The 9,661-nt window shown below is 65.8% G+C and overlaps 1 protein-coding gene across 1 annotated transcript in view; it reads left to right on the forward strand.

Moving 5' to 3' along the window:
- Window positions 1-9,661, forward strand: part of ABR (active BCR-related) — a 20,412-nt gene that overhangs the window by 164 nt on the left and 10,587 nt on the right. Inside the window, exons 2-15 of the mRNA XM_010573691.1 lie at window positions 1,836-1,940; window positions 2,478-2,663; window positions 3,462-3,569; window positions 4,289-4,349; window positions 6,654-6,706; window positions 6,854-6,994; window positions 7,336-7,457; window positions 7,576-7,741; window positions 7,875-7,997; window positions 8,072-8,147; window positions 8,288-8,392; window positions 8,926-9,000; window positions 9,147-9,244; window positions 9,360-9,491. Coding sequence (XP_010571993.1) covers window positions 1,836-1,940; window positions 2,478-2,663; window positions 3,462-3,569; window positions 4,289-4,349; window positions 6,654-6,706; window positions 6,854-6,994; window positions 7,336-7,457; window positions 7,576-7,741; window positions 7,875-7,997; window positions 8,072-8,147; window positions 8,288-8,392; window positions 8,926-9,000; window positions 9,147-9,244; window positions 9,360-9,491 — 1,551 coding nt within the window. The remainder of the gene's footprint in view (window positions 1-1,835; window positions 1,941-2,477; window positions 2,664-3,461; window positions 3,570-4,288; window positions 4,350-6,653; window positions 6,707-6,853; window positions 6,995-7,335; window positions 7,458-7,575; window positions 7,742-7,874; window positions 7,998-8,071; window positions 8,148-8,287; window positions 8,393-8,925; window positions 9,001-9,146; window positions 9,245-9,359; window positions 9,492-9,661) is intronic.

The following is a 9,661-nucleotide window of genomic DNA, read 5'->3' on the forward strand; positions in this document are numbered from 1 at the left end:
GGGGGGGGGCACAAGGGGCATCTTGCTAGCGCTGGTGACACCCAGGTCTCAGGGCAGCTCCTGGGTCCTTGCAGTGGGTGCTGGTGGGGGGCAGAGCTCTGGGGGCAGCGGGAGCATCACTGGAGACCCACCGCTCCCCGGGACTGCTTGCGGCCGGGGGGGGGACAGGGCAGAGCTGTGCCAGGAATTGGGTGCAAAGAGCTCCGTGGGTGCTTGGGCAGAGCGGGGCGAGCACCCGGTCTTCCTCCCGTGGGGGAGTCGGGGCCACGCGCGGTGCTGCGGGGGGGCTGTGTGGCTCAGCGGAGCTGGCGCCGGTTGCTCAGGAAGGGGCTGGACCACGTTCTACCACTGCCCCACTGCACAGCCACCAGCAACCCCAAAACGGCCCCAAACCACGGTGGCTTGGGGGCAGCCCCGGGGGGACCCCTGTGCCGGCAGGTACAGCCTGGCGCCCTTCTCTCGCCCACCCTGCCGGGGTTGCCTGGGTGCCCCCGGGGGGGCTGGCACGGGGCTGGAGGAGGGCTCCGGTCCCGCTCTCCTTGGGGGTCTCCTGCACGGGATGGCCGCCAGGCCCTGCTCTAGGGTTGCTCCTCTGGGTGACGGGGGTCCGGCTTGGCATCGTCCCCATGGGGCACTGCGGGCCTGGGGCGCAGACAGGCCCCCTATCTCCCCAGGTCCCGCGCAGGGCCCAGACTGGGGGAAGCAGGAAGAGCCTGTGACTAATCCGTGGCAAAGAGCCTGTGAGCTCCCAGCACACAAAACTGCCCCCCCCCGCCCCGTACACCCCCCTGCTGCACCAGTCACCGCGGCTCGGCCTTAATGGCGCAGCCTGGCAGGGAGCCCTGGGGTGGGCACCCTGGTTGGCGCAGCAGCCCCCAGGGCCGGCTGGCAGTCACCAGAATGGGACAGGAAGATGCTGAGCCGTGGCCATGCCCAGCCCGGGACTGTGCCCCCCCTCGGGTGGTTGGAGCTGCCAGGCCCCCCCCGTACAACGGCCAGGGCTGGCAGGGGCAGGCGGCACGGGCAGAGGTGAGCCAGGACCAATATCCCTTTGAAACCATCCCGAATGGCTCATTACCTGGAGCAATCGATGTCCCCGTGGCTCTGCTTGGCCCCCATCTGGGTGGTAAAGCCTGGTTCCTGAGTGTGATTTTTAAGGGGGGAGGCCAAGGCACGCCAGGCGTTCGAGGCAGTCCGGGGGCTGGGGCACCCACGTTTGGGCGCTGGCAGAGCCTCGCTGAGGGTCCCAGAGCTCCCCAGCCCAGCCGTGCATCTCCCATCTCCCTGCCGTGAGGATCATAGCACGGGAGGATCATACGACGGGAGCATCAGTGCTGCAGCAGACCTGGGTGCGAGTTGAGCCGCCGGCAGCCGGAGCGGCAGCAGGGGCACCGTAAAGCCCTGGACCTGCGCCGGTGCCACTGGGCAGTGACCGCTGGAGCGGCATTTCCCTGGGAAAGCCTCAGCTGGGGAAAAGGGTGGTGCTGGATCATGTGGCAGCACCATCCACCGCCAGGCATGATTTCACGGGCAGCTCTGGACTCTGCCCTGGGAGAGTCCTGCCGTGCCGCACGCCACGCTGGAGCATTGCCAGCGGCGCTGGGCTCGTGGCCAGCCGGGAGCAGGGAGGGGAGCGAAGCCCGTGGCTTCCCAGCTGGCTCCAGCCTGGCTGTGCCGCCCAGCGGGCACATGCCCGGCCCTTGCCACGGAGCTTCCCTGACGCTGGCGGGGGACAGGTGCCCGTGCAGGGATGCCGGGGATGGGGTGGTGGGATGAGGGGTCTCCTCCCGTGCCGCTCGCTGGCTCAGCCAGGCTCCTTGCTGTGTGTTGTACAGGGCGAGCGAGATGCTGGCAAAGGCCTGGAGATGCGGAAGCTGGTGCTCTCCGGTTTCCTGGCCAGCGAGGAGATCTACATCAACCAGCTGGAGGCCCTCTTGTTGGTGAGTACAGCCCCCAGACTGGACCCCCCCCTCCAGCGACATCCCCCAGCAGGGCTGGGTGGGTGGATGAATCGATGGGTGGGTGGGTGGATGGATGGATGGGTGTTTGGGTGGGTGGATGGATGGATTGATGGGTGTTTGGGTGGGTGGAGGGATGGATGGATGGATGGATGGGGTCATTTCTTCCTGGACTACCTCCTGCAGGCAGGCCTGACCCGGGCACTACCTGGACAGGAGCAAAGCTGCAGGAGCCATGCCGGAGCCAGCCTTGCTCTGGCCCAGCTGCCCCCATCTCACCTCCCCCCGCTGCCAGTATGCCTGGCGGGGAGGTATTTATAGCCCCGCTTCCTCTTGTGGACTTGCTGGCCCTTGTGGCAGAGACGCTGTTGCACAACGCAGGGGTCACCACCGCCACGGGGAAGTCTGCGGGGATCCACAGTCCTGGGCAGCCCTCGCTGCCAGCTCAAATCCCCCTTGTCCCCAGCGTTCCTCTCCCAGCCCTCGTCTCAAACACTCTCCCTTCTCCTCCTTCGGCAGCCTATGAAGCCACTGAAGGCCACGGCCACTACGTCGCAGCCTGTCCTCACCCTCCAGCAGATCGAGACGATTTTCTACAAGATCCAGGACATCTACGAGATCCACAAGGAGTTCTACGACAGCCTGTGCCCAAAGGTGCAGCAGTGGGACAGCAACGTCACCATGGGCCACCTCTTCCAGAAGCTGGTATGCGCCTTTCCCGGGGCTTGCTCCGCTTGGAAGAGGAGGAGGGCTGGGGAGATGGAGCACGATGCTGTGGGGCTCGGCCCCACGGTGTGGCTCAGCTCACACCCTGCCACGTGCTCATCGGTGGCTCTGGGACTTGTTGCATCCCTCCCTGCAGCAGCCGCTGCTGCCCACCTGAGCCCTCCTATCCCGGCAGCCTCCGTGCCCCTCGCCGCAGCGGGGATGCCCGCAGCTGGTGGGTCAGCCGTGACGGGTTTTTGGCTGGAGGTGCATGGTGTGGCTTTACCGTGGCGCTGGCAGGAGCCCAGGCGTGTGGGTGACCCTCTGGGGAGAGGCAGGAGGTTGCTGCCTCTTCGCTGCCTGTGGGCGCTGCGGCGGTGGCTCCCCAGGGTCATGCTCCGGGTCCTGCCGCTGCTTTGGACTTGGGATGGGAGCAGGGGATGTGCCCGTGGGTGCCGTGGCCATGCTGGGGACGGGAGGAGCAGAGGGCAGGTCGAAGGGTGCCGAGAAGCGGCTGTAGCTTCAGCCTCCGCTGTCCAGGCGCTCGTTACCTCTCTGCTGGATTTTTGAGGTTTGTGGGGGCACAGGGCTGGGCAGGAGCCCCACCATCCTGCCCTGGCTGAGGGCTTTCTCTGTGGAGCCAAGCGTGTGGCTCCCCAGCTGGCTATGGTCTGGTAGAGTGTCCTGCTGGGAGGGGACAGCTCTGGCCAGTGTCCCCTCGGTGGCTGCTTGCCCCTCACGCTGCGGGGGGCTTCCAGCATCCCGCTGGGTGCCTGGCTAAACCCCCGCTCCCCGCAGGCCAGCCAACTGGGGGTCTACAAGGCCTTTGTGGATAACTACAAAATCGCACTGGAGACGGCAGAGAAGTGCAGCCAGAGCAACTACCAGTTCCAGAAGATCTCGGAGGTAAGCTGGGCTGGGGGCTGTGCCGGGGGGGACAGGGCTGCCGCGGCCAGGCTGTCCCAGCACAGGGCAGAGAACGCCGACCGCGTCTGCCCGGCGGAGATGCTCTCCCTGCCCTTGGGGACTGTCCCAGGGGCAGGGCCGTGGGTGGCTGTGCTGGAGGGTCGTGATCTCTGAGTATTGCAGGGGTTTGGCTCCCGCCTCGTGCAAGCTCAGGTGGGGTTCAGCCCTCGCTGCCGTCGTTTCTGGGATGCTGCGGCAGCCTGTACCTGCTCGCCCCATTCAGGGAGCGTGGGTGCTGGGCACCTGTGGCTCATCTGCTGGCTACATCTCCATGCCTGGCTCCCCTATAGAAGCGGGGACCTCCGTGGCTGCAGCCTGGCTCCCCGCTCCCTCCAGCCCCTCCACAGCAGGGCTGTTCAGCTCGGTGGGACCAGCAACCTCCCCGGGCTGCTCTGGGTCCTGCTCCGGGGTGCCCTATGGGTCCACCGTGTCCCGACTGCTGGGCGCAGCCAGAGCTGCTCCTGACCAGGCAGCGTCCTGTACAGTCCCCACGTCCACCCCAGCACCCATGTGTCACCTTCAGTGTGGCCAGGCTGGGTCCAGGGGGAGGTATCAGGGTGCAGGAAGGGTTGGGGGGGGACCCCATGACCTTGAACAGTGACCTTCCCCCCCACCCCAGCCCCCCTGCGGGCTGCTCTGACGGGCCTTTCCCTCCCTAGGAGCTGAAGGTGAAGGGCCCCAAGGACTCGAAGGAGAGCCACACGTCCGTCACCATGGAGGGTACGGCGGGCGCGGGCGTGGGGAGGGGGACGCAGCCTTTTGTCTACGCGCGGGACTGGCGCGGATGAATTACCGAGCGGTTCCCGCGAGCGGAGCCCATTGTGTCGCCGTGTGCGGAGCCGGTGAGGAAGGAGGGGGGACGCAGCTCTTTAGGATGCTGGGGGCGTGCAGCAGCCCCCCACCCCCTACCCACCCCCTCCTCCCCGCCCGCCGGCTGCGCCAAGAACCGTGCTGAGGGGCCGATGCCGTGCCGCAGCCGGGCTGAGCTGCCACGGGGCGGCAGAGATGGCTGCGTGGAGACGGGGCTGCCATGGAAATCCTCGTCGTCGTCCGGCTCTGCTGTAACTGCACCTACGGTGAGGCGAGGTGGGGTGGCTTTGAATTTGGGTGCCGATGGGGAGCGATGCTGCGGGGATGCTGGCTCGGGGCTGGCTGTCCTTGCTGGGGGCGTGGAGGCTGCATCGTGCTCTGCAGCCTGAAGTTGGGAGCGTCTTTGTTCCAGGCTCTATTGAATCATCTTGGCTCCGGCACATGGGGCCACGCGCTCGCCTTCACCGCCGGGCAGGGGCTCGTGCCGGCGGTGGGACGGCGAGGGACCGGGGCGGGTGGGGGGGATCCCCTCTGCCTGGGCTGTGCCGCGGGGGACGGCGATGGGGAGGGGTCCCCGTTTGCTTGACGGAGGCTGGGAGCATCGTGGGGCTGGAACGCCCGTGTTTCTGTGGCTGGGGAGGAGAAGCTCCGGGCAGCCCTGCCTGCTGGTGCCTGGCCCCGTGCTGCCTGAGCGCGGCTTCCAGGCTGGCGGAACTGTGCCGGCGAGGAGCCCAACGCTCCGTGCCTTGTGCCAGGACAGCCCCTCCCGGGGCTCCCCGGTGCTTTGCATGTGCCCGTAGTGATGGCAGCAGGAGGGTCCATCCTCCCCATGGGTCTAGGGTGGGGGAAAAGGGGGGAACACCCTGCCTGCCTCCTCCATTCCAGAGCAGGGCTCTCGCTGGCTGCTGCAGGGGAGCAGGGCTCTGGTTTTACCTGCTGGCACAGAGTCGTGGGGGATGCAGCTTCTGCTTCAGGGTCCAGCCCTGCATTCTCGTCTCCTGAGCAGAGACCCCCTGTTCGCCAGGATGGGGGCCCCTCTCTCAGGAGCTGGCACCATGAGGGAGCACCCTCCGAGGGAAGGGGATGGGAGCCCCTTGCAGCTCATAGCACAGGGTGGGGGTGGGCAGCACCTTTCCCTCCAAAGCCCTGGCCCAAAACCCGGCCCCGCTTGGCCCTGGCAGTTTGGGGAAGTGCTCTGAAGCAAAGGGAAAACCCAGAAGCATCGGCCTGGCTGTAAGCAGCCTGGGGAGATGTGTGAGTGACCGGGTGTGGGGGACAGCGCTGTGAATGTGCTCTGTGCCTTCGCCTGCCCAAAGAGCCGGGGAGGAGGAGGAAGGTCCAGCTGCTTGGGGTGAAACGTGCCTCTGAAGAGCCCCTGGGGCTGGTTTGCTGCTGGGAGGGGGTGTCTGTGCCCCACATGTGGGGCAGCTTTGCCCCCCTTGTCCCAGACACAGCTTCACATGCACAGGCAGCTGCGGGGAGGGAAGACAGGGCAGCGGTGTTGGGATGATGCCTTGGCCCACGCGTTCTCTGTGGCTGGGGATTTTGCCACCGCTGGAGCAGCCTGGGTTTCTCTCGCACCCAGGACTGGCTGGGATGGGGGGATATGGGGTGGCAGAGCCCGGCGAGGGCAGAGCAGGGACAGGACCCGTCGCTGAGCCGAAAGGGAAACTGAAAAACCTGCTGGCTGCTGGGGGTGACGAGCAGCTCTTCCGCACCACAGCCACTGCACGGCAAGCTGGCGGTGCCAGTGCGTGCGTCGTGCCCGGGGAGGTCCTTTGCCCTGGAGGGGGGACGTGCTGGCGCAGTCGTGGTGGGGACGTCCCGCAGTCAGGGCAGACTGGTGTTCATGACTGGCTTTGGTGTCTGGCTTTGCTCGCTGTGACCTGTGGCAGCAGAAGGGAGGAGGACATGGTGGTGGGGTTGGTGTCCCCATCGTGCCCTGTCCCCTGGGGACAACTGGGCTCTGCCCTTGCTCCACACACCATCCCAGCTGTGGTTTCTCCTGCTCTTGGCAGTAAGGTGGTGGTCCGGCTGTCGCTGGCTCTGTGCAGAACGGAGCCCAGACGCTCACCCAGGGCTCTGTGCAGACCTTGGAGGGTCTCTGGGCATCTGGTCTCCCCTCCTTGCCCCCACGGGATGCGGTGCTGGCTCTCACGGGTGGGAGAGGGGCTGGGGTCCCGGCGGCTGCTGACACCTCCTCTCTCTCTGCAGCGCTGCTGTACAAACCCATTGACCGGGTGACACGGAGCACCCTCGTCCTGCACGTGAGTGTGACGCCAGTCCTGGCATGGGGGGCGGTGGGGGGGTCTGCCCCCATTGCTCTTGGGGACCTGCAGCCATGGGGAGCACTGCTGGGGGGTCTCCAGGGTGGGTGCCACAGGGCCAGCTCACCTGCGCCTGTTCCCTTCCAGGACCTCCTCAAGCACACCCCGGCTGACCACCCCGACTACCCGCTGCTCCAGGACGCCCTCCGCATCTCCCAGAACTTCCTCTCCAGCATCAATGAGGACATCGATCCCCGGAGGACAGCGGTCACCACCCCCAAGGGGGAGGTGAGCCAGTGGGGTGGGCAGTGCCTGGGCACAGGGTGAGGGCTGAGCCCTCTGCCAGCCCCTGGCTGGTGTCTCCATCCTGAGGAGCTCCATGGTGCTGGGTCAGGAGATGTAGGGTTTCCTCTAGATGCAGTTCTGCGTGCAAGTTTAGGGCTCTACCTGGTCCTTGCTGCTCGCTGGCACCCTACCGAGCGTACGGGACTCAAAATAGCACCCAGAGGACATGGAGCTTCCCATGTACCTGGTGGCTGAGCCACGGAGAGGGACAGGAGCATCCATCCCCTGCGGTTTGTTGGCCTTTGCTCCCTGCCCGCTCTCACGCCAGCCCTGCTGCCCCGCAGACCCGGCAGCTTGTCAAGGATGGCTTCTTGGTGGAGCTGTCGGAGGGCTCGCGGAAGCTGCGGCACGTCTTCCTCTTCACCGACGTGCTGCTCTGTGCCAAGCTGAAGAAGACGGCCGTGGGGTAAGGAGGGTGCTGGACATGGGGGGGAAGTGTCACCATCCCACCCATCCTCCAGTGGGTCAGGGGACGAGCCAGGGAGGGGGTCAGGCATTAATCGGTGCCCGTGCCCCGGCCGCAGGAAGCACCAGCAGTACGACTGCAAGTGGTACGTGCCCCTGGCCGACCTGGTGTTCCCCTCACCGGAGGAGTCGGAGCACTGCCCGCAGGTCCACGTCATCCCTGACCACGAACTGGAGGACATGAAGATGAAGATCTCGGCCATCAAGAGCGAGGTGCAGAAGGAGGTGAGAGGAGGGTGTGGGTGGTTGGGGACCGTGCGGAACCTGCTGCCGGGGTGGGTGCCTTCCTCTGGGTCAGGGATGGGACATGGGGGGCCGGGGGTGACTGCAAAAGCTCCTGTCTGCTCCCCACCTGCAGAAAGCCAACAAGGGGCAGAGCCGGGCCATCGAGCGCCTCAAGAAGAAGATGTTTGAGAACGAATTCTGGCTGCTCCTCAACTCACCCGCCATCCCTTTCCGCATCCACAACCGCAACGGCAAGGTGAGGAGGGTGGGCTGGGGGCCGGGCTCAGCCCTGCCTGTGCACAGCCTGGTGCATCGCCCTCTTTCTTCTAGAGCTACCTCTTCCTGCTGTCATCCGACTACGAGAGGTCCGAGTGGAGGGAGGCCATTCAGAAACTGCAGAAAAAGGGTACGTTTGGGGCTGCTGAAGCCCTCTTGGGGCTCCTGGCCACCCCAGGAGGTCCCGCAGGATCACAGCTTGCTGTTCTCCGGTCCCCACCATGGGTGCTGGCTGCATCCCTCTGAAGGTCCTCTCATGTCCTCTCGCAGACCTCCAGGCCTTTGTCCTGAGCTCGGTGGAGCTGCAGGTGCTCACGGGATCCTGCTTCAAGCTACGCACCGTCCACAACATCCCGGTCACCAGCAATAAGGATGGTGAGTGTCCGCTGGGCTGGCGGGTCCCTCTTTGCCTCCGGATGATGCTGGGGAGGAGTTGTGGGGGTCCTTCAGCTGGAGCGGGGTCCCTGCTCGGGGACCCTGGCTGTGCAGGGGGACAGCTACCCACCAGGTGGCACTACTGGAGCAGAATCGGGCTCCCAGGCAGAGCAATCCCAGCTGCAACATGGGGCTGCTTTTGGGGTCTCTCCAGCACCCCCATGGGCTGGGCAGGACCAAGGTATCCCCAAGGCGAGACCCAGCCAGCCCTACTGGGAACTTCCCCCAGGGCTGTCCAGCAGCAGGAAAGCTCGGGATGTCCGTCAGGGATGATCGGCAGCGGGGGATACGTGTCGTCTTCCAGGCCTTAGGGATGGCCCTCCGGGGGAGTTGGGGACATTGGGGTGTCACCGCAGGCACCTAGCACTCAGTATGGAAAAGCCTGCTTCGGGGACAGCCAGCCCGCACGCTGGCCCCGGGGCAGAGGAGGTGGCAGCTGAGCCCTGACACAGCCTCTGCTCTCCCCGCCGCAGATGACGAGTCCCCCGGGCTCTACGGGTTCCTGCACGTCATCGTCCACTCCGCCAAGGGCTTCAAGCAGTCTGCCAGTAAGTGCGGGTGCCCACCCTTGCTCGGAGGGGCCGGCGTGTTCGGAAGAGCTGGGGTCCAGCATGTGGCCCCGCTCTGCCCACAGTGGTTCCCCGGGAGCCGGTGGGGATGTTCCTTGGGCGCTGAGCGGTGTCTGCTCCCCCAGATCTGTACTGCACGCTGGAGGTGGACTCCTTCGGCTACTTTGTCAGCAAAGCCAAGACCAGGGTTTTCCGGGACACCACCGAGCCACAGTGGAATGAGGTGAGAGGAAGGTGGGATGCAGGGAGGGGACCGTGCCCCCCCCTTTCCCTTCCAGCCCCAGTTTTGAAGCTGCTCTGGGGTGCTGGAGCTGAGCCACCCTCCCTCCGTGCCCCAGGAGTTTGAGATCGAACTGGAGGGCTCCCAGTCCCTGCGCATCCTCTGCTACGAGAAGTGCTACGATAAGACCAAGCTCAACAAGGACAACAATGAAATTGTGGACAAGATTATGGGCAAGGGGCAGATCCAGGTATGCGCTGGGGCTTTTGGGCATCTTCTTACTCAACAGTGGACCTTTTGGGGCACCTGGGCTGGGAGGGTTGCCCTGGAGTGATGCCTGGGAGACGCCTGGCAGCGTGGACAGGCAGCTCCGCTTTTGGGAGCGGGGGACAGGGGTTGTGGCTCCGGGGTGTAGGGGGG

Source organism: Haliaeetus leucocephalus, unplaced genomic scaffold (assembly GCF_000737465.1).
Source record: "Haliaeetus leucocephalus isolate CR32 unplaced genomic scaffold, Haliaeetus_leucocephalus-4.0 Scaffold395, whole genome shotgun sequence".
Taxonomy (NCBI): Eukaryota; Metazoa; Chordata; class Aves; order Accipitriformes; family Accipitridae; genus Haliaeetus; species Haliaeetus leucocephalus.